At 43.1% G+C, this 24,850-nt stretch overlaps 1 protein-coding gene across 1 annotated transcript in view; it reads right to left on the reverse strand.

Moving 5' to 3' along the window:
- Positions 1 to 24,850, reverse strand: part of LOC146073004 (uncharacterized) — a 248,677-nt gene that overhangs the window by 104,950 nt on the left and 118,877 nt on the right. Inside the window, exons 64-68 of the mRNA XM_083180177.1 lie at positions 24,198 to 24,311; positions 17,163 to 17,423; positions 16,551 to 16,808; positions 13,612 to 13,866; positions 12,284 to 12,325 (exon numbers count right to left, since the gene is read on the reverse strand). Coding sequence (XP_083036303.1) covers positions 12,284 to 12,325; positions 13,612 to 13,866; positions 16,551 to 16,808; positions 17,163 to 17,423; positions 24,198 to 24,311 — 930 coding nt within the window. The remainder of the gene's footprint in view (positions 1 to 12,283; positions 12,326 to 13,611; positions 13,867 to 16,550; positions 16,809 to 17,162; positions 17,424 to 24,197; positions 24,312 to 24,850) is intronic.

A 24,850-nucleotide genomic window follows, 5' to 3' on the forward strand; every position in this document is an offset into this window, starting at 1 on the left:
ACAGATTGTGTTTGAAAAATGTCAGGTGGCAGCTGATTGGCTGGTTGTTTATCACTCTCCATTTTATCACTTTTGAAGCTTACAGAATCTGGTCCAAAGTATGTATCATTTGTAAATAAGGTACTGTTTAAGTGATAAGGGTATTTATCATACGCATTCACCTCCTAAACCCAATATCTTTGAATAGTGTTACATTACTTGCTAATCCTCTACATGTAATTATTTCAATAGGAAAATATTTTCTACAAATCAGATAAGTCCTCTTCAACTTTCATGCCCTGAAATTTCCAATATGCTACACCCTGGTATGTTAGTATAATGTATTAACAAAACAGTTGAAATAATACATTCCGATCCTTACCATACTGTCTTGCTCTTCGACCATCCTTCTAACACGAATTTTCCATGTGTGTTCTGTTCTATTAACATGGTTCTGCTTAAAAATAACCTATTGTTAACCCATTTTATTCAGTAGAATTTACAATTAATAAAAACAAGGAAATCCCATGGGGGCATTTACTAGCCCGCAAAGCTATCATTTGTTGGCAATTTTGGCTGCAGGATTTAAAAAGTCATAATATTTACAGTAAAATTACTCTTGGTTTGCTTTTAATATTATTACCCTTTTATATTCCATAGACAGAACCAGTGGCAACCTGAAGATAGTAAGTATATGTGTTTGTTTTTAAATACTGTACATACAGTATACAGTATACAGTAATAGCCTAACACAATCTAATATTAAATATAAGTTACAAATTAAAGTAAAAAATATAATATTTCTGTTGTTGCTTTATATATGGAGAAAACTAGATATTCTTCAGTAAGGGTAACAGGTACGGGTACTTTATTAGAAATGTTATCTGATTACCTGGAAACATGGAATTAATTCCTATTGGTACTTGTCTAATAGAAATATAAAAGTCTGAATGTATAAAAACATTCTTATAAGATTTATGTCTTTTGTAGTTGATGGAGTTAAGCCCCATACACACCAGATGAGAAAGTAAAAATATATTGCTAAGAAGGGCCCTTCTGAGCAATATCTTTTACTTTCTCATCTAGTGTGTACACTCAACATCTTTAGCTGTGCGCACTTCCAGGAATCGATATCGACCAGCTCCGTTGTCTAAGGTAGGGCCACATTAACAAGGCCCATGCTACAGCATGGTCACCTCTCCCTTCTTGCCAGCATCAACAAGTGTGTGTGTGTATACTTGCCAATGCCGGCATCCCGCCTCGTCACCTATTGTGTACCCGGCTTAACATTGTTTGTCTCCTTTTTTCTCAAAATACCTGCTGCTTAGGTTTTGTGTATATCATTCTCTCATAATATAATACTTTAATGTGTTATTAAGTGAGAGTGGAATGTGTAATATTATTTAAATTTGTAAACTAAAAAAAACATTGATACATTGTAAATGTTGTGTATTTCTCCTATGACAACACAATTGTATTTTTTTTTAAATTCCTGACAAGGGGACCAGTATAATAAATAGAACACAGAAAAAGCATTCATGGAATATTTTTACATTCAAAGGAATTCAATTTAGGGCCTGCGAGTTCCACAGAGTTGTGCATATACAGTAGCTCCAGATTCACTCATTTTTTATTCATAACTTGATAAGTGGACATGGGGAAAAAAGAGATTCAAGGCGAGGGGTCGAGATGAGGTATTGCAATGGCAGCACACCGCTTGTAGCCAACTGAAGATGTCCCCTTAGTAATATATTGAGCTTTGTAAAAAAATAAATAAATAAAGATGATTGCTTCTGGTATAGTCCAGTGGCACCAAGTAAACAGCCATATACCATAGGTACTCTATACAGACTATATACATGACCTACAGAGTCAACTAGCTGAACCGAGGTGTCCTCGTCAGTGTCAGTTGGGTACATTGGGTAATTTCAGTTCTTTAGAGTAGAGTAATATCACATATATTTTTTGACCAAAAGAAAAAGCATAACCATTAATGACAATGCTTATAGTATGTGCTATGTGTTACTACATTTTAATTCTATATATCAGTTCTGGGTTTAACTGCATACACAACAAACTTTTGATTCATGAACAAAAATACTTTTAGGTTGTGATCCAAATGAGCTTGAGAAACCTGAATATGTGGTATATGTATATGTGGCATGAGAAAGGTGTTAGTATATTCTTTGTCATTCTACTATGAGAAATGAAAGTTATATCTGTTAGTGTGGGCACCATACATTAACCTTTCAGTGTTTTGGTCACAATGATTTTAATGTAGCTTAAGCAAATGTGCAGACTGGCCCAATATAAGAAATACTACCCAAAGCATATTAATAATGACAAATGACGGGTTCATATCTGAAGTAATGCATTCTACAGGGGCTTCTTTTGTCAGTTTACACTTCCATCCGAAGTATAATGAGCTTTTGTTAACATTAATGAGTTCAACAGTTAAATCTTTATGAGATGTAATTATATGAAGGTTAATCTATTACTTTATATTCCTCTAGAACAATCAGGTTTATGGGGAATGACACACCTGCTAATTGATTTCCCATCTGGTAAGATAGACAGAGGCAGTGTCTTGCCAACCTCGGCGTCAGTGGATGCACGACAGATGTAATATACCCTTGTTGTCTGATTTTATTGCCAAGTTTCAAAGGTAAACAACTTAAACTACAGAATAACCTGAGAAGCGTGAAATCACCAGCCTGTCACCTGCATTGCACTGGAATCCCCAATGTCCTAACATTTACCATTCACAGCAGGATATGAAGCCCTTTAGAAGGCAATTGTTCTGTTTCTTTTTACTTCTAACTTTGTGTCTACTGCTGCTTAATGTCATTTGTTACAACAATACAGTTTAGGTTTAACAAATGTTGTAATACTATTTCTCTACCGTAGTGCTCTCGATGCAAATGCAGTAGCAAGGAGTAAATTCATACATGCATATAAAGGTTATTTTATTAATATTACTCAGTACAGTCCTGTACCTTTCTGGGAGATCAGGCAATATTGGTGCTACTATATTTTCTAATTTTAGGAATAGAAAAGTAACAAATACCTGCACAGAGCACCATTTATTTTGGCTGTTCCATTATATCACACTACCTGCAGGCCCATAAATGAATGTCACTCTGGGCCTTATTCTAGTTCACTCTTTCTGACAAAATCCTTCTTAGATGGACAAAACCATGTGCACTGCAGGGGGGCAGATGTAAAATGTGCAGAGAGAATTAGATTTGGGTGAGTTATTTTGTTTCTGTGCAGGGTAAATACTGGCTGCTTTATTTTTACACTGCAATATAGATCTCACTTTGAAGTAAAACCCCACCCAAATATAATTCTCTCTGCACAAGTAACATCTGCCCCACCTGCAGTGCACATGGTTTTATCCATCTAAGAAGGATTTTGTCAGAAAGAGTTAACTAGAATAAGGCCCTATGTGATATAACATAGGTTGGAATACCACATGCTCTCATTTACAGAGATAGGACCATTCCTTTATTACTTTAATTTGCTAATGAATTAAAAACCTATTTCCCCTTATTGCTCATCCAAATTGAGCAATAATTTTGTTATTATGACCTAAGCCAGGGGTTCCCAATCTTTTTTGATTCAGGGCACCCTAGAGAATCAGAATTTTTTTCACGGCACCCCTAGGTCCAAAAAAATAATAATTAGGTTGGGTTTATATGCGATTCTTAGCGTCAGTTATGTGGTAAAGGGCAGGATTTGCTTCTGTTTGTACACATTCTATGACTGGCAGCCACCAGCACTGGTTTTGCTCCAAAATAATTAACCATTACTAGTTTGAGTTGGTCCTAGACCACCAAGCCGCGGCACCCCTGCATGTGTCCCGAGGCACCCCAGGGAGCCACGGCACACAGTTTGGGAACCACTGACCTAAGCATACTTTAGGTGAAAGGTATTACTTTCATATAGCAGCTCCAGGGAATAACATCACTATTATAATAATATATTGATAACGGGAATGTTTATTCAATAGTAAGTACAGCCATCATTCACTTTAAATGTGAGAATTGGTGATACACACTGCTCCAGCCGAGTGACCAGTTGCATCAGTAGGAGAGTGCCAAGGAATGGCACCAAAGTGTCTGCTCCTGCTTGGAAGCAGAAGCTGAGAGGTGCACTTGCTGTCACAGACCACCCCGGGGGCAGTCTGCACCTCCTGGACCTCCAAATTGATGAAAAACAAGGGTTTGCCTTGTGAAGCTATGCCTCCTCCTGCAAAACCAAGCCCATTTTCCAGGACAGATACCCGCTAACTGCTGCAACTGTGTGTTATGGGGAAGTAATGTTTTTGTGGGTGACCTGAAAAACATGAATTGTTAGGGGTCCTGAGGATTGAGTTTAAAAACCACTCTTCTACTTGTACAAGTATTTTGCACTCCAAAATTTTGTAATTAGAAAATAGAATCTAGATGTCTATACACACACAACTGACTCCAAATAATTTCCCCTTTGGACTTAAGAAAACTAGTGATCCTGATCACATCTGAATGGGATAAGGATCATCTTAACAGAATTATGGGCCCTCAGGCAAAGCAGGGCCCCTACCTTTACAACTTCACCTCTCTTGGTGCACCTCACTGATAATGACGGGCATGATGATGTCACGTCTGACATTCAGTGCAACCACTGGAGGAGAAGTACAGGGGTATGAGGAATGCTGGGCAATACTGACCAGCACTAATGGGATTTTCGTATGCAACATTTTAATTTTCATTTTTGACTAGCCCTGCCTTAGGCTGCTCTAGGGCCACTATGCTTGTGGGGTCCATGAGCAGTAGCCCACCCAGCCCAGTGGAAAATGTGGCCCAGTTTGGGTTGCATTGTTCAATTGAACAATGTACATTATTCAGGTCCCTTTGCTCCCGGCGCATTTGCACGGGGTAGCAATGTTTGGCTTATGCCCATGCGCATTTCTGCACATGTGCAAGTTGCGAATGGGAATGGCAAACTGCAAGTTCGCTGTCCCATTTGGCGTTCCCATGGAAATGAGGCAGTTATGCGGCTGCTGGGGGTGGGCAGCTGACTTTCTGGGGGTGGGAAGCTGACATCACCGGAAGTCAGCTGCCCACACTGCCCTTTGCACTGGGCGCATGCAAAGCTAAGACACCTGACAGTGTCTTAGTTTTGCACGCTCCTCCCACATCATTCAAAGGTCGGCACCCAACAAATGATGTGTTCCTCGCCCCCTAGGCTGCGAATGGATGTTTATGCAAAATGTGGGCGAACTCAGCGTGTGAATGGGGGGCAAGTGCTGGACGAGTGGTGGGCGGCGTTTAAATCACATGCAGCGCCAGTGACACACATAACCAATAGTCCGATAATCTCAGAGTGCCCATTCAGTTAGCAGGGTCAACTATTATTCCAAAACCAGTAGGATCAGATGATTGGATTTACCCTGCTGTACAACTTTCTCCCAATGGAAGAGCCGATACTGTACATATTTTGTAGTGTTTATCATCTATCCAATTAAAAACATCACCTTTGTGACAATCTTAGGACAGATAATCATTCAGATTGGAGTAGAAAATAACCTGTTTGTACATTTGAAATCTGATGTTCTCCAGATTGTATAATCACTTAGAAAAACCTTAAAGTTGCCCAGACTGTGAGTGAAATCCTTCCTGTATTGGGTGGGGATCATTAGGTCGACAATAATTAGGTTAACCATCAATAGTTCGATCACTGTTGGTCAACAGTTAATAGGTCGACATTAGCAAAGGTCGACACAAGCAAAAGGTTGACGTGAAAATGGTCGACACAGAAAGGGGTTGACGCAAGTTTTTACTTTTTGTCATCTATTTCAAAATCTGCCATTGACACCATATAAGTGTACCGCATCCTCTCGCTGCGCTCTTTATGCTTTGAGCACCGTGTATCGTGACACCATTATAATCTAACTCTATGCCAACTTGGATCGTGAAGTAAGAACAAATCGGTTTAAAAATAATCAGGAAAAACTTATGTCGACCTTTCCCTGGGCCAACCATTTTCTTGTCCATCTTTTGCTTTTGTCAACCTTTTGACATTGTCGATCTACAGCATATGGACCTACTGACTGATGACTATTAGTGGTCAATCTATTGACTGTTGACCTAATTACTGTCGACAAATTGACCGGATCCCCGTATTAGCTAATGTAGTATTAGTAGTAATTTAAAAAGGATTCAATAAGGGATGTGTATTAGTACAGAGATTGACAATAATGAAATCAAATGACAATACAATACTTGACATCCTTCTTAAGCTTATTATTTTGTGTAGCTGCTTTGTACATTGTTCTGTGCAGTGTGTTAGATCACTGCATAAGGCCTCATAAATCTCAGCACATCCAGACTTTCCATACAATGATACTTGCTACAGAACAATTAAAACTTTGTTTTATAAACAAATTTATCAAAGGGAGACACATTCTGCCCACAGAACATTTTGAGTGCCCATCTTCATAAAAACAGTAACAACGTTTAAAAAGGGTCCTGGAAAAAGTGCGATCAGAGACGGACAAGATGAAATGCAAGAAGTAAAAATAATATTCACACTTTATCCGGAATCCAATTATTGATGCTTATTTATAGCCATCAATTACTTGGAAGCAACATCTTTTCTTCAGTCACTGAACTGGTAATCCAAGGATAAAGGTAAACGAAACATCAGTCCCACAGAGTCTGTAGCAGCCTCCCCATATATGAGCCAAATGGTTTACACCAAGTAGATGGATGCCAGCAGTGTCCTACGTCACATACAGCTAGCACCAATTTGTAGGCTTTCTAGCTTGTGGAGAGGTTGTGGGCTGTTCATGTAAATGGAAATGGTTCCTTTCTGGCTTACATTTGAGCATCTGACTGTGTTTAAGATTGGTCCTGTGTGAATTAAACAAAAATGTTATATTAACAAGTAAAGCCTCCAGGGATGCACTTTGTTAAGGGATGGGGCTTTTAGAAAGAATGGCAAAGTTACCTCTGTGTTTCTAGTGATTTGAAGCAGCATGTAATGGTTCTGTTGAACAATAACGGTCTACACCTATTGCCGCCCATACACGTCCCGATGCGGGAGTGCGTTCTGTGCTTAACTAGCACACATCACATTGCATTGCATGCCTTGTGCATGTGTTGTGCATGCGATGCAATGTGATGAAAACGAAGTACAAAAAGTATGTGCAGCACAGACTTTTTGTACTGTGCGATGAGGTGCTGCGGGAGCGCGCACCTCAAAGCACGCATCGAACAGCCCGCATCGGGACGTGTATGGCCACCTTAAGGTCTAATCTCAAAAAGTGGATTCAAATATTTTAGAACTTTAAATACAGTAAAGTAAGAAATACAAAGTTATTCTTTCCATTTCTAGCAATGGCGATCGGCAGGACAGTGTTGACCTGTTCGTTAGGATGTGAGCATACGAAGCCTAGCGAACAGGTCTGAATCAGGCCCTTAGCAGCTTCTATGTTATAGGGGGTATTCAATCTGAGGGTCACGGCAGTCGAGCTTGCTCGACCGCGGTGACCCAGTCCTGTTCTCGGTCAGCTCGACCGAGAACATGCAGGCAGGATTCAATGCCCCCCCCTGCAGCGGGATGAGAATTGGGCGTGGGCGCGAGTTGCGGCCAGGAAGAGGCGAGCTGCAGCCATCAGCTCATCACTTCCCGGCTGTTCTCTGGAGAACAAGCCGGACAGCTAGTGATGTCGGGCTCATTCTGCCGAGATACCCTGCTCAATGCTGTCGGGGAAGACAGCATTGAATAGGGCCCGGCAGGCATCTCCCCAACGGGAGATGCTCGCTGGCGATAGAATACCCCCCTTAGATTTATAATAAGATTTATATACTGTGTATATAATTAGCGATTGGAAATGTGTGGAGAGGGGGAATGGGAATACGCACTTGCAATAGAGATGAGATTGGTAAAAAATAATATAAAGAATGAAAATAATTATAAAAACACGAATAAGAGATAAAAAAAACGAAATACAATAAATGTCAATATGAAAGGAATCCCTTGTAAAAGCTAGCTATGGTGGCAGAGTGGTCCAGTGCAGTTTTGGCTGCTTTTGGAAATAGCAGTGTAGGTGTCCGGTCCCATGGTGTCCGGTCCCATTGTGGCTAATAAGCAGCATTAAGAATTTGCAGTCCCGCTGCGGCTGGTATGGAACATGGTGGGTGAGGACAAACTTTATATCTCTTTGCTACCTGCTTCTAATAGCCGGTGTTTTTTGGGGGAATCGTGCCAGTAGTTCCGCTATGGCTGAAACTTATGGTCCGTAGAATTCCGGGCCCTCTCTCCGTCTAGCTTAGTCTCCAATGCATTTCATGCATGGAATGCACTTCTTCACACGGGGGGGCATGGAAGTATACGGACAGCAACTTCCACATGGCTGAGCCTGGACTGGCAAGTCCCAACTGTATCCAAGGTCATACTGACCCACAGGTGTACAGGGGAAACCCAACACGTGCCCTACTGTCTGCAGGCCCAACCCTTCCTCTTGGGGTCAGGTTTCAGACTGTGCATTTGCATTATATATTAAACATACATTTTGCTAAATTATACTGCATAGTAGTATGGTGCATTTTCTACAGTGCTATTTATTAATCCAGTAGTGTATATTATCTCACACACACACACACACACACACACATATATATAAAGAGGCCATGCATTTGTTAAAGGTTAGTGAAGCCTAAAAGCATGGGACCCAACCACTGCATTCCCCCCGGTGGGCTCTTCTTGCCCCAATCCGACACTCTGTATCTGTAGGTCCTTCTGGACCAGTGGTTCCCAATCTCAGTCCTCAAATACCCCCAACAGTTCACGTTTTTCAGGTCTCCAAACAGAATCACAAGGGAAATAATTAGCTCCACCTGTGAATATTTTTAAAATATGTCAGTGAATAATAAGTACACCTGTGCACCTGCCGGGTGACCTGAAAAATGTCAACTGTTTGTGGTTACTTGAGGACCAAGGTTGGGAACTAATGTCTTAGACCACCCGAGCGCTGGACACTCTTGGAGGTTTGATGACATTTCCCCTGGTCCTGATGAAGCTCATTAGCGAAGCGTACGCCGGCCGTACACTTCGTGGTTTACCCCCCTCTCCCCTCCCCACTGAAATGTATATTTTGATCTGTCTAGTTTAATTATACCAGTGCGAGTGCGAACGGTCTCCGGACCAAACAGTCTGTGCAACTGAGAGGCGCAGTGGGTGACATCCCACACTGCGATCTCGGTACTCTGACACACACAGTCAGATTACACGGTAACTCCATACAGTTACCATGCTCCCTCACCTACCCGGCGGCTGCAATACTCAGCCATTTATCTGGTATCTAGGCCCACGCTGACATCGATTGGATACAGTATCAATACCAGCAATACCCAATCTATCTGTATATACTATATCTCCACTGGGTGGGGGCTGTATTTGGGAATTTTCCCAACACACTGGGTTAACTTAAATTTTAAGGGTGACCTGAGTAATATCGCACTGACTTTTTAACGCATTAACTCCTTCTTTGGAGCATAATCAAGTGAGACAGCTCTCTAACATTTCTTGAAATCACTATTATAGTGAATACATGCATTCATTGGGAGTGTGGGGGTCCACGTTGTGAGGGTAGCAATATCCTTTTTATTATATGTTAATGTCTTTATGTCTTTTTGTGTCTTTTATTTCGCTACATTTTACCATTAACTAATAAAGGTTATATTTTAATATCCAACTCTTTTTTGGTGCACCACACAGAGACACTCTTCTGTTTCTGACTTTCTCTGTTCTCAACCAGTGTCCCGTGGTAGCACACCCTCGTAATTACTATGATAAATATATACAAATTATAATCATATGAGGGGTCTCTCTTTTCCTAATTGAATTACCTTTCCTGTGCGACTAGTAAAACTCGTTGTTTGTTTTACAAACAAGAGTTATAGCATCCTTTGCAGCCATCATTCTTATAGTAAATGACAAGCAAACAAGTACCTTCAGAAGTACCTAAGACAGCAGAGAGATCCAGATTTGCTGCCAGCGCCTGGGGAGTAACACCCCTCACTGGATGATACCTGGCCAACTCCAGGAGTGCAATTGTTTTCAATTTAGCAAGATATTTTAGCTTTTGCAATGATTATTTTCTAATCGGATGGTGTAAACTCATTGAATTACTTATAAAGTAGTATTACTGTATGAATTTTGTTTCCCTCTGTCTCTAATTACAACCCTTTGCACCCATCTGGGTGCTAAATCTAGTAAACAGCCCTATTTGTTTAATAGGCATATGCCATTGTAAGCCAACTTTGCTGTACAACACCTCCAAGAGATGAGACCCCTGGTTAGTTTAGTTGTACATGTGTGAAAGTGCCCATTTGTACATAATAGTGGCAGTAATGTTTCATGAACACATTTGGATGACGATATACAATTATTTTGCTTTCCCTGCACATTAGCAGCAGCCATTATGAAGGGCAGACTGTCAAAACATGCATCAAACTTAATAATGGATTAGTAGTAATGTTAAACATTGGACTTTGCAATATAATGTGCATCTTATTTAGTAGAACACACGTACCAAGTGGGCATAATATATCATTATATCTGCCAATTGAGCAAGTGTGGGGACATAACTGCTATCTACCTGGTAATCAGCTGTGCAGGTGTTTTGAAAATTTCATATTTTTAATGATAATCTACTGTATTTCTTAAACATCCAACTTCACCTATTACAGGTTGAGTATCCCTTATCAAAAATGCTGGTGACCAGAACAATTTTGGATAACAGATTATTCTGTATCTTGGAATATTTTTATATTTAAATGAGGTAGCTTAAGGTATCTTGCATTTATGTCGTATAAACACATGAAATACACCCAAAAAATTTATTTGTGCATGAAACTAGGTTTTAAAGCATAAAACAAAGTTTGTGTCCTATCTCATACTGAATTTGAATACCAAGCAGTCATTTTCTTGCACATATTTAGTGCCAGTTACATGTTATTTCCCCAATAGTGCCAGTTACATGTTATTTCCCCAGTAGTGCCAGTTACATGTTATTTTCCCAGTAGTGTCAGTTACAGATCATGTCCCCAGTAGTGCCAGTTACAGATCATGTCCCCAGTAATGCCAGTTACAGATGTCCTGGAGACTATGATTTTCGGAATAATTTGGATAACAGATATTTGGATGAGGGATACTCAACCTGTAAAATATGGTGCATGCTGAATATACGTATTAGGTTGATATTATTTTATAACACGGGGAGGTGAAATCTGTACATTATGCATTAGCAAAATGGGTACTTATGTAATATCTGGGTTCCCGTTTTCCTTATGAGACCACGTCCCCTCACGGGGCTCGCTGCGCTCGCCACACTATATAAAATCAACTCCATGCGTAGTTGGATAGTGGGGGTATGAAAAAATGGGGTGCATTTAACACGGGAGCCCAGATAATACATAAGTACCACAAAATGTATTTTTCCTGCATTGCATTGTATATCAGTGTCCACTGGCTGATCTTTAAAGAGGTGCAAGGTGTGCAGTGCACACAGGCTCATGGGCCCAGGGGACCCATACACCTTGTACGCAAAATGCCATAGTCTACTGCACACGGGCCCCCTCCTTGCTCAAAGCACCCCTGTTCCTGTCCTGTGTAGAACAACATGCAATGTGTGAGCTATAAACACATCATGGAACATACTCATTACTGCAAATTATTCTTGTCTTATTATGAACATTAAAGTGCCACAACAGATTTCAAGTTTGTGTAGCCATTACAGATATTCCCCTTGTATCGCTAAAACACTTATCTGTCAACCTATTTTCCTATGCAGTAATTACAGTACAGTATATTAAGTATAAAAGTATAAATAGTGCAGGCAAGTCATCCCTAGTTTCTTTCATGAACAAATGCAGCAATTAGGAAAAAGCATGCTGGGAATATGACATGTTATTTTCTAGCAGGGTCTGAGAAGGGTCATGTGCTGGATCACACATTCTCAGAAGAGTTCCCTTATCTGCTGTTTTGAGAGCAGAATGGGGGCTCGGAACTCAGTAAAGATGGGGAACAATTGGCTAACCATTGATGGTTATGAACAAACAGAAGGATTGAGCCAACAATGGCAATTCTTACTTGAGAAGGCTAAAGTGACATCTTCAAAAGTGGTCCAATGGGTCCAGCCACTGTACTGTCCCTGGTTATTTGGACAGATTTTCTAAACCATAATGATGATCTGAAGGTTTAACATTTTTAAATGTGTTGTATTTTATGTAATTCTTGTTTGATTTACTGATACCTGAGATTCTGGAGACTCTGGATTTTCTTCAGTGATCACCTCCTGTGGAAAAATAAAAAAATACTTAAAATGTTTATGTAGAAATCCTTTCCTGTTTACAGAAAATATGAATAGTGGTAACATAGGTAGTCCATGATGTTTTATGTATTATAAAACACATATGTCTTTTCTATAAATTTCTGAGCAATATGAATGTAAACATTTGTTAAGTGGGATAGAAGTAAACTGCAATGATAAGGTTAGCTTGGATATAACCTCTGATATTTCTCCTATTACTGTATGTATGTTGCTGTTACTGGCAAAATATGTCTTGTTTAAATGTGCCTATTCCAAAGCAGGAAACAACGGGTATACGGCCTAATTCATCATGGATAGCTAATCAGAGTATTTGCAAATTGAGTGATAATGGATGCAGATCGTACGCATTGCACTTGTGAGGGGAAATAGCGACTGAAAATGCATATATGATTGTAAACTCAATAAAGCCACAGTTTGACTGACAGGAAGCTGGCATTTTGGGGTGGAAACCTGCCGTTTTCTGGGAGTGGTTGGAAAACCGCGGACGAGCCCAGGCGTCTCTGAGTAGGGTCTGTGATGTCAGCGATGACCACTTTCAGCCTGTCTCAGTCTCATATTAGTGGAAGCCTCAGACCTACTCACATTTGAACAGACACCAAAAACTCCTCGAGGATTTGAGAATTGGGTATGTATTTGTGATGGATACCGAATAGCGACTCATTAGTTATTCTCTCACAATTTAGCATTTCGTTTTCTTTTTCTGCTTCAGCTGCAGATTTCTCTTCACAGTCCACAGTGGCCGGTAATGTACATTTACCCCTTTCAACTTAAAGTAACAGGCTCTATGTCAGAGTCTACTGAGCATGCACAGGTCTCTGGGAAAATGGTGCAGTGGACATTTTTCAAAGTGATTTTGCTACTGCGCAAAGTGATGGAAAAATGGCTAAAAATGGCAGTTGCTGCCGCTCTGGACAAATAAAGTTTAAAGAAATAGGTGGTTTGGGGCCCCATGGACTCAGGTGCTCATGTGCATTACACCCACCACACTTGCTACTTCTGAATTATCTATAGAAGTGGATAATGCAATCAGGAGCAGCATTTACATTATCAGATCCCAGTCCCATCTCATGGATGAGGTATTTTAAGGGAGCAAATACTGTATAGAGGTAAAAGAGATATGGAATAATGTATAAACTTAAGGCAAGAGGCACAATAAAAAAAAAACATTTGGAGTCAGGTAGCTTAATTCCAGTAATGTAGCATTTTTATAAAAAAAAATACAAATAACAAAAAAACATTTCAGCACTTACCAAGTCCTCGGTTGTACTCAGGTCCTGGTCAGACACAGTCAGTATGGGAGCTGTAGGCCTCATCCTTTCTTGCTCTTTGAAGCTGTGCATGGTGCTTGTTAGTTCTTGCTGACTGTCAGGCTCCTGGAGGTCCAGATGAGAATGTCTCGGTAAGAGTGTGTCATTTACACTGATCTCCTGCTGTTTCACAAGTATGGTGGATGAATTTACACTGCGATTCTTCTTTTTCTTCTCTTTATTGTTCTCCCTTGTTTCCTAAGAAATCAACAATTAAGAAACATTATAAAATATATTATATGTATATATTTTAAATGTTATACACATGAATGCAATTTAGGTAACAAATGAATGGCTATACACGATCAGCGGTACTCTTTACCTAGAAGGGCGCCCGTCGCGGGCATCGCGGGTACATTTATGTATGGCCGCGACGCGACCGACGCGATGCCCGCGATTTCCCATTGAAACCAATGTTAAACATGGAAATCGTGTCGGTCGCGTCGCGGCCGGCCATAAATGTACCCGCGATGCCCGCGACGCGATGCTCCCGATTTCCCATAGGAATCAATGTTAAAAGGCGCGATGGACCCGATTTTACTGTTAAATGGCTCAATCCACCCGATTTGGCCATAGGAATCAATGTTAAATGGGCCACAGAGCCCATTAACCCTTAAATGTCCCCCCAAATTTTTAACGCCACCCCACGATCCACGCCAACCCGAAGCGTGGCGAGCGCAGCGAGCCCGCGAGGGGCGGCGGTACGCGTCCTCCGACCTTTTCATGCCCTACTATCCACTAGGGCGTGGTGTGAGAATATAATAGTGTGGCGAGCGCAGCGAGCCACCGAGCCCGAAGCGTGGCGAGCGCAGCGAGCCCCGCGAGGGGACGCGGATACCTTCACAGGTAGACGCGTCCCCTCGCGGGCTTCACAGGTGTCCGCCTCGCCACGGACACCTGTGAAGCCCGCGAGGGGACGCGCATAACTGTGAAGGTATCCGCGTCCCCTCGCCACGCTTCGGGCTCGGTGGCTCGCTGCGCTCGCCACACTATTATATTCTCACACCACGCCCTAGTGGATAGTAGGGCATGAAAAGGTCGGAGGACGCGTACCGCCGCCCCTCGCGGGCTCGCTGCGCTCGCCACGCTTCGGGTTGCCGTGGATTGTGGGGTGGCGTTAAAAATTTGGGGGGACATTTAAGGGTTAATTTGGCCTATTTGGCCCCAAATCGGGTCCATTGAGGCATTTAACAGTAAAATCGCGGTCAATCTGCCGTTTTAACATTGTTCCCTATGGGAAAATCGCGGTGATCGCGGTCATCGCGGGCATCGCGGCCATCCCGATTTACCCGCGATGCCCGCGATGCCCGCGATGACCGCGATTTTTACCCCCGACGACCGCGATTTCAATCGCTGGCGCCCTTCTAGGTAAAGAGTACCCGATCAGCTTAAAAAATCAGTTAGTTTGAAGAAGTTTGATGAATTTTCCTGGATGTGGCCTTATAGTGCATTGGCTAGATCAGAGATGTCTAATGGAACACCTTTTTAATCAAGGACCCCACAAGGGAGCAATGGCATTACTGCGGGATGCCCTCAAGCAGAAGCTCCCAACTTGGGAGTTCCCCAATACGGGCCTGATTCATGGTTGTAAGTAAAGCAAAAAAAGCTGGGCAAAACCATGTTGCAGGTAGGACAGATGTAACACGTGCAGAGCGATTTGTTACAGGCACGGCAGGCGACAGGGGGGGGTCAAGGGGGACACCTGTACCGGGCCCCAAGCTTCTGAGGGGCCCCAAGGTTCTGAGGGGTCATGGCCTGTAAGCATGGCTGCGGCAGTGCCGTAGCTAGCAATGGTTTATAAAGGCACCCGCCTGGATTCCTGTAATGGTACTTGCCTGGAACCCCCACCGGTATTAGTGAATATTAATTATGTTTCTTTTGTAACAATAAAAAAAACACGTTCAATATGCAGTATAATAAAAATGCTCAAGGGGGCGGGGTAGTGGGCCCCCAAAATATATCAGTGTACCGGGCCCCGAGATTTCTGTTGCCAGCCCTGGTTACAGGTGGCTTGTGTGGCACCATGGCCAGTCTGATAGTGAGTCAGTGAGCTGATGCTGCGTCCTAGGATGCAGGTTGGATCACTACTGCAGCAGAAGATGTCTGCTTGTAATAAACACTGCCTACTACATTATCCTTACAGTACTATCAGTGTTGCTTACAACCTCATCTGAATAACCCCCAGAAAGCAGGGGAGGCTTCAGGGGTGGAGTTGCAGCACAGTTCCAAATTCAAATAGGGGAGACACAACGACTGCCACTAACTGCCATTCCAAAACTGACTGTTACACTGGTAACCAGCGAGATTGATGGTCACTGACCATCAATCTTGGCCAGCAACAGCGATGCGCGGAGATGCGCATTGCTGTCGCTATAGCCCCTACACACACACCGATGTAGGGGCATTTTCTATGCAACTTTGCCAAACTAGAGCAAAGTCGCTTAGAAATATCTTACTATATATATATATATATATATATATATATATATATATATATATATATAATATCGGCATGTGTGTAGGCCCCATTAGACACATCCTAGTATCTTGCACTTGCTCATAGTTTACTACAATGAATGCACAGTGCTAACAAGAATACCTCTACAAAATGGAGGTGCATGCAACTCTTCATTAGCCTGTGTTGTTAGTCTACAAATATACTTCTTCATTCATTTTGTGTGTTCAGCACAGTAACAGAAGAACATATAAATCTGGTTTCGATATGTTTTCAGTAATTCTGATAATCAAGATTCTAATAAAAGAGCATGTTCAGTTAAAGATGTGTCCTGTGAAAACAGAGATACATGATAACTCTCTCTATATAGATGCTGAAATAATCATGGTTCCATTAACTGATTCTCTTTTGGTTTACAAACTTGTACCTTTCCAGGGACTGTTGGATGGGTTTCCAGCAACGTGCTTGTGTCAAAAGAGAACTCATAGTTCATGTCTGTCTCCTTCATAATGTCCGAGGTGGCTGGCTCTGTTACAGTTGGTGTTGGCATACTGGTAACTCTTCCAGTACTATTGACTATTTCACCTTCATTTCCCGTTATCGCTTCAGTTGTGTGGCTTCTCGGCCTAGTCTCAGTCACCATTTTCTCCAGACGGCCCTTTTTCTTATTCTCTTTTCTAGATTCCTACAAATTCACAGATAACATTTGCATCTGATAGAACTGGCACCACACTTCCCTTAAAGTGCATACAGTACAGTATATATAATTTCAGAACTACCTATAGTAAATACGTTGGCTGAACTGTAACATTCAATTTAAATAATCCTGTTAAAACTTTCATTTTAGTATGCAGGAATCCTATATGCCAATTATTGTTCAACATTATTATTATTATTATTGTCAACAACACAACAAGAACAATAATAGAGAGCGAGAGAGATAGAGGAAGGGGGATGGGAGAGAGAGAGCTACATGCAGTTTTATATCTGGCACAAAATATAAAATCTATCCTGTGCACACTGATCTGTGAGGCCTCACCTTGTCCTGCCGCTTGTTGGGCCTGTCGGGTTGTGCATGTGCAGTATGGGTAACTATGGACAGTTTCTCTATATCTAGAGTGCTAGTTGTCTCAGTGGGAATTGGTAATGGGTCACTTTCATATATGGAAAGTTGAAGACCATTATCCTCCACGTTTTCCTCCTGCTCCTCCAAAACTACATTTGTAATGACGCCTGTAGGAACAGACTCTACTTGAGTTTTCTTCTTCTTCTTTTGCTCTCTCTTGTTCTCATTTTCCTCCTAAACACAAGGAAAGAATTATATCAGAGCAATACACAGGATATTTGTATAAGTATGTCACAGGGAGTTAGCAACTCAAGGCTTCGCTATAAATGTGAAATGTATTAAAACAATTATAAACTCCTATACACAATAGGTGTATAGTCTATTGCATCCGGGAATAATAGGCGTTGTACAGTAAATTAGGATTATTATCATAGGCGTGCGCACAGGGGGTGCCAGGGGTGCACAGGCACCTCCTAATGATGGGCACCCCCCTCACAATTGCAGCCAGAGCCGACATCGGGGAGCAAGCTCGGGCCGGCTGCAGTGTGTGACAGACGTGGCCGAGGCTGCTGCAGCAGGATACTACAGTACTATCTGTATCTAGTGACTCCCCCGGCTGCCTCTAGGGGGAGCTGACGTGCACAGCTTCGCTGCCTGGGTGAGGAGGGACGGAGGAGTGAGGACTTCCTGCCTGCTGATTGAAATTTGCTGCAGGTGTGCTCAACTTATCGGGACTCGGGAGGTGCTGTAACAGGGGGATTTGTATATTATCTGGGCAGTCTATGGCTTTGTTTTATGGGGGGGGGGGTGTATAAAAAGTTATTTTTATATTTGTCTTTAACCATGCTGCCTGCTTGTTATTATGTCAAAAAGGTGTGTGTGCATACCTCCCTACAGTCCCGATTTTATCGGGACAGTCACGATTGTCAGGGCCTGTCCCGCTGTCCCACCCGCGGGCGGCAGTGTCCCGCGGTGTGGGGGGGCTGTTGGGAGTCCCCCCTGTCAGCTGCTAAGCAGCGGGGAATAAACGCTGTGCACATGCGCACAGCGTCTATTCCCGCAGCCAGGGGGCTGGGGGCATGGCTAGAGGCTCACAGAGCCTCTGGGTCATGCCCCCATAGCGGCAAAATGGGGGCGTGAGTATAGGCCATGCCCCCAAATTAGGCCATGCCCCCCGGAAATTTCGACGCGCCTCCGGCGCGCAGCAGCAGCGTCCCGGCTGCTGAACTGCCGAAGTTGGGAGGTATGGTGTGTGTATGTATCAGCTTTTTGTATGTATACTGCATGTGTGTCTGCATAGAGGGGCTGTGTATACTGTATGTATGCTGTGTGGGTGTGTGAGAGGGGGCTCTGTGTATACTACAATACATCTGTGTGTGTGTGTATGTGTATGCATGCTGTGCCTGTATGTATAATGTGTGTGTCCATGTGCATGCATAGAGGGGGTGTATGTGTGAGCATACTGTAGGGGGCTGTGTATATGTATACTATGTGTGTGGGGGCTCTGTATGTATATACCTGTGTGTGCATAGGGGGCATGTGTGATGGGCATTATTGTGTGTGGCATCATGTCTAATGGGCATTACAGTGTGTGGCATTATGTTTAATAATAGGCAATGATGAACACGCCCAGTAGGCGGTGATGGGCACGCCCCTCCAATGGTGCACCCCCTAAGAAAATGGGCTGCGCACGCCTATGATTATTATAATTATTATTATATGCACATTACAATATATGAGAATCTATGTCACAAAACTAAACACTTCCACATACTGTATGTTTTTTTGAAAGTTTATAGGTTATACTTCTGGCAAAAATGAAAGAATTTTGTTTTTATTATGCATCCCTGAACAAGCCAACTTGATTAGATATAATGTTGCTGGCATCGAGAATACTATTGAATTCCGGCATAGATAAATATTGTAAACAGACCATCGATACCCAGCACTTCAGGGTGCACAGCTCTCCAACCACAGCTTTGAATGCAATGAAATAGAATGGACTGTTCCAACACTGGGTGACTTTGAGCTGAAAGCCGCTCAAAACAGCAGGTTTGAGCGGCTTTCAGCTCAAAGCCGCCCAGTGTGTATGCCCGGCGATGATTGGTGAGTGCTGCTGCGCGCTCCCACATTATTGCCGGGAAAGCTGCTCATCTGCTGGTAACACCAGCAGATGAGCGGCTTTGAGGAAGGCTTTGCATAGCGCTGTGCTATGCAAAGCCGTCCTCTCCCCGCTGACGGCGCAGGGCAAGGGGAAAGCCACTCAGTGTGTATGCACTGAGCGGCTTTCCCCCCAGCGATTAAGGCCATCATTGCTGTCCATGTACGCTAGACTTAGTCGCCCATTGTGTATGGACCAAAGTTATTGGCTGCTGTACATGCAGCTCCTCCCACGGTCAGACTGAGTCACTGTGTTTAAGTGTGCCCCGGGCCTTGTGATCTCCAGCAGGAGTGTTTGTGCGGCTGTGGATCAAAAGCATGGGCGGTGCTGGTAGATTAAAGCAGCCGCAGGTGTTGCTACAGTCGGGCTGGCGCTACCCGCACAGCAGAGCACAACGGCACTCTCCCTGCTCTGCTACCAGCGCCTCTCACTGTGCTGGGAGTGTGATTCGGGAGGCAGCAAGCCATTAGCAGCGACAGTAAAAAGAACACTCCCCCAGACCCCCACCAACAACCCCCCCCTCCGTCCCAAAAGGGGCAGGCTACGAGCAGTTGGGGGCAGAGCTACGGATGGATGAGGGGCGGATGAACGGACGGCTGAGGGGGGCGGAGCTATGCTGACCCAGGACTGCAGGAATCAGTGGGAGAGGAGGGGATCTACTTGCCAGATTTGTTAGTAGAGGGTAAGTGGAGCTATAGTACAGTAAAAGAAACTGGAAAACAAAAGGTAAGTGTTTCTGTGCGCTGACACTTTTCCCAGGAAAAAAGTGAGAAAAATTTGTAAAGGGTCAGATTGATAGATATATATAGGAAATATACTCTCCTTATCTTTAGATTCTTCGCCTTACTAGAGGCTCTCCAATAATTTGTAGAGTGAAGATATATGAAAAATAAGATATGTACAATAGTGTGATATCGTCAAAATAGGTTGTACATTTATTAAGACATATAGTAAACAATTACACACATTTAAAGTTTCCGACAAAACTGCTGTTCCTAGACACAGCTAAAAGTTGGAGGTTTACCGGAAAGTGGTGTTTTCAGTGCCTGTAGATAGATCTTTCAAATCAGGGCAGCATCTGGTCCTCCGGAGAACCAAAAGGCCTCAGGTACTTCAAACAGAGCCAGTCCCGGTAAAGGTCTCCTGTAGTGACTCACTCCAAGCTGCTGCAACGCGTATCGGGATAAGAATCTCCCTTCGTCAGGCAGTATCCGGATATCTCCCTGACGAAGGGAGATTCTTATCCCGATACGCGTTGCAGCAGCTTGGAGTGAGTCACTACAGGAGACCTTTACCGGGACTGGCTCTGTTTGAAGTACCTGAGGCCTTTTGGTTCTCCGGAGGACCAGATGCTGCCCTGATTTGAAAGATCTATCTACAGGCACTGAAAACACCACTTTCCGGTAAACCTCCAACTTTTAGCTGTGTCTAGGAACAGCAGTTTTGTCGGAAACTTTAAATGTGTGTAATAGTTTACTATATGTCTTAATAAATGTACAACCTATTTTGACGATATCACACTATTGTACATATCTTATTTTTCATATATCTTCACTCTACAAATTATTGGAGAGCCTCTAGTAAGGCGAAGAATCTAAAGATAAGGAGAGTATATTTCCTATATATATCTATCAATCTGACCCTTTACAAATTTTTCTCACTTTTTTCCTGGGAAAAGTGTCAGCGCACAGAAACACTTACCTTTTGTTTTCCAATTAACCTGCCGTCACTAAGGGAGTGACTCTAAGTGTTGAGTGCAGCAGACATTTAAATTCAGCGCATAGTGTGTAGACTCTAAATATACTAAAATAAAACCAGTAAAAGAAACTGTTTGTGTGTGTGAACCTACAGTAGGTGCATAGGCGTGCACACAGGCACCTTCCAATGACCGCTGGCACCCCCCACACGATTGCACCAATATGTGGCTTCCCGCTCCACAACAGCAGCAGCCGCATACTGGTCAGCGGCAGTCAGGACTTCATCACCTTCCTGCCACCGCAGGCAGCAGACTGTCGGTTGTGCCTGTCGCTGCTTACCTGAATTCTTTGAATATTTCAGCCTCTGCCTCTATAGATGTCACTGCACATGGCGCAATGCGGTAACACTGACCACAGCGTGCAACCTTGTGCTCCTGAGTCCTGTCCGCACTCCCTCCCACCTCCAGTGCTGAGCACAGCATGCCACACCGCCGTCATCAGCACACCAGGCAAGAGCCAAGCTGAGCCATGACAAGTAAATAAATGTGAAAAATGTGACATACTGATTTCACTGTGGTGGGTAGGAGCTGCTGCAGCAGTCACTGAGCGGTATTCAATGAGGCTGATTCGCCATGTTTTTATGGCGATTTTGTGCTGTAAGGCGAATTTTTGACTAAAACGGTGAATCACCCTATTCAATGACCAGATGGCGAATACATTTCAAGGTTTTTTTCGCCATGATTCACCGAGTAGCAATCGCTATCTTTTTATGGTGAAAAGTGGAATGTGAACTTTTAAAATAAAGTGTTTTTGTTTTTTACATTTAGTGTCAAAAAATCAGGAATTTTATTCTGAGGAGGGGCATGCTATTTTTATTCATGTGCTGTAAGCACATGAATATATATTTAATTTAAAAAAAAAATATATATATATATTTTTTTTACACAGACCAGCCAGCAGGGGGCCGGAGCCGAGCCGCTCATTAGATATTCCTATATTCACTGCACCAGATCATTACATATGTGTAGTGAATATACCCGATCCCCTGCTGGCACCCCCGGGGGGCAGCCTGTGCTGCCTGGCACCCGGGGAGCCCACCTCTCCCCCAAAAACGTTCTGGGGCAGGCAGGGAGACTTCCATCTCCCTGCCTGCCGCCGTCCTCGAGTTAAAATTCACCAGTCAGGGGCAGTGAGCCCCTGACTCGTTGAATACTGGAGCCGGCGAGGCTCCGGAATGCAGCGAGCAGCAGCGAATGTGCAGCGAATCCTAAACAGGATTCGCTGCACGTCGTCTGTATTCTCATTGAATACTGCCCACTGAGTGTGTGCTGCAGGCATCTATTAGGGAAGAGAGGGCCAAGGGGGGGGGGGGGGGGGGAATGTATCTTAATTTATTGCTGGATGCATTAAAGGTACTGTATGACACCACACTGCTGCACAACCACCTGCACTCCCGTCCGCTATTACAATGTGTAAAGCCTGACGCCAATGCAGATGAGGTAGAGAAACAGCAAGAGGCAGCGTTCTTCTTAGGAGGAGAACAAGTGTAATCCCCCAAGCAACAAGTATGTAATCCCCCCCTGGCAAGGGGCATGTAATCCCACTGTGGCAACAAACATGTAACTCCCCCTGGCAATGAGCATGTAACTCCCACTGGCAATGGACATGTAATCCCCCGTGGCAATGAACACACCCCTGGCAACGAGCATGTAATCCTCATTTCCATGACCATGTAATTCCACCATGGCAATGAGCATGTAATCCCACTGTGGCAATGACCGTGTAATCCCCCATAGCAATGAGCATATAATCCCTCCTGGCAATGACCGTGTAATCCCCCATAGCAGTGAGCATGTAACCCCTGACAACGATCATGTAACCCTTGGCATCAAGCAAGAAACCCCTGGCAACAAGTATGGATCCACTAGTAAAGAGCATGTAACCCTTGGCATTGGGCAAGAAACCCCTGGCAACTAGCATGTAGGTAAGCAGCATTTATGTGTTTGTGTGTAATAGGCATTATGGCTTGTAGTATGTGTAATGGGCATTACGGTGTGGCATTATGGTGTGTGCCATATGTAATGGGCGTTACGGTGTGTGGCATAATGTGTAAGGGGCATTAGGGTGTGGCATAATATGTAATGGGCACTATGGTGTGTGACATAATGTGTAAAAGGCATAAAGGTGAGTGGCAGAATATATAATGGGCATTATAATGGGCATCCCATGCTATCGACGACAGAGCAGCGGATCCCTGCCCATCTCCACTTCAGGGAGATGGGCAGGGTTGGGGGGGGTGGGGGAGGCGAGAGAAACCATAGGCGGCGGCAGGGGAGGTGGCGGGGAACCGGGGGGGAGCTCCGTTGCCACAGGGCACGCGAGCGTCTCATGCGTGATAGTTTTACCAGCCCCCGGCATGATGAGACCTGCTCCATCTGTATCTTATGACCATGTTTTGAAAAATCAGAAAGTTATTTTATAGTTTTCCTTTAATAATGGATTCAGCAGATTTATACCCGCCATCTAAACCTTCCGGCAACTGACCTTTTATCAGTGGGTAGGGGGTCTATTTAATAAAGTGTATAATATTAGAATACAATTGTGCTGTCTGTATCTCGCCACATTTAATTGAAACCTCAAGCTGCTAGAGATCATGTGTTGCAGTACAGCCCCAGGGAGGAGAGAACTACTGTCAGGTAACATTTTTTCTAATATGAAAGATATACAGTATCAAAGAGTTCCCTGTTATCATATGGTCAGTCTTCAGTTACTGCATGCCTATTCGTGTGTAGCCTCATCCATCAATGAACTGACCAATCCATATGGACTTACATATTTCTCACTGTGCAGACTTCTGATCTAACCCATGGGCAGAAACAGGTTTCTTTCTTTGGTACATGCGCAGTATGCGACATTTGTGTACATTGCTTTTTCAGAGCGACTTAGAATCAGCCACTATTCATTTTGAGGTCTTAAACCTTTGCTCATGTGAATGGTTTCATGGATGAATTATCCCCTAAACACTTATCCATGTACTTAAATTTATTGGGGAAAGACAGCACTGAACCCAATTCCTACTGTACAGTAAGTACAGTAGGTGATCAGAATACCACAGCAGCTTGGTCCATGTATTACGGTTTTACACTTTACCTGTTTTGGAAGATGTGTCCTCACCCCATCTACTCTGTAAGAGTTTCCCAGAAATGCACTAGAACTTGAATCTTCGTCGTCAGTTTCATTTGAAATATCATGCTTTGAGGTTCCCTGTAATGAGTCAGGATGCAACATTTTACAATAAATTTGATATACTGTATTAGAGCTGGTGGAAGTAAATTGTATCTGCAAGGAAGTTTGCAATCTTATTGGTTAAAATTTAATAGGATGAGATTCTACTATTGCAAAGCGCAACAGACTCTGCTGCACTATATAAGAAAATGTAAATAAATAAATAATAAATTATTCAGCAAGTGAGAGATTTGGTAAGAAATCTCCAGATGTTTTGCAGTGTAAATGATTGCCTCTTTAAAAAAACCTGGAGATTTCTTACCAAGTCTCTTACTTTCTGAATCTCTCATCCTATTACATTTCACCCATTGTGTCTTAACTGGGAGAATGTTTCATCAGGCTGCATGCATACTGGTTTGCAATGATTCTACACTGGAAAAGCTGGGCAGGCTTTTTGTTTTCTGCCATGATCTCACTTGAGAAGAACTTTGTTTTCCTACAAGTGTTTGTGGATTGGTTTTACCCTATCTGTTATCATCTTTTATGGTGTGTACACACGGTGCGAGTACCGTGACTTT

The sequence above is a fragment of the Crinia signifera genome, chromosome 4 (genome assembly GCF_055691185.1).
Source record: "Crinia signifera chromosome 4, ASM5569118v1, whole genome shotgun sequence".
Lineage (NCBI taxonomy): Eukaryota > Metazoa > Chordata > Amphibia > Anura > Myobatrachidae > Crinia > Crinia signifera.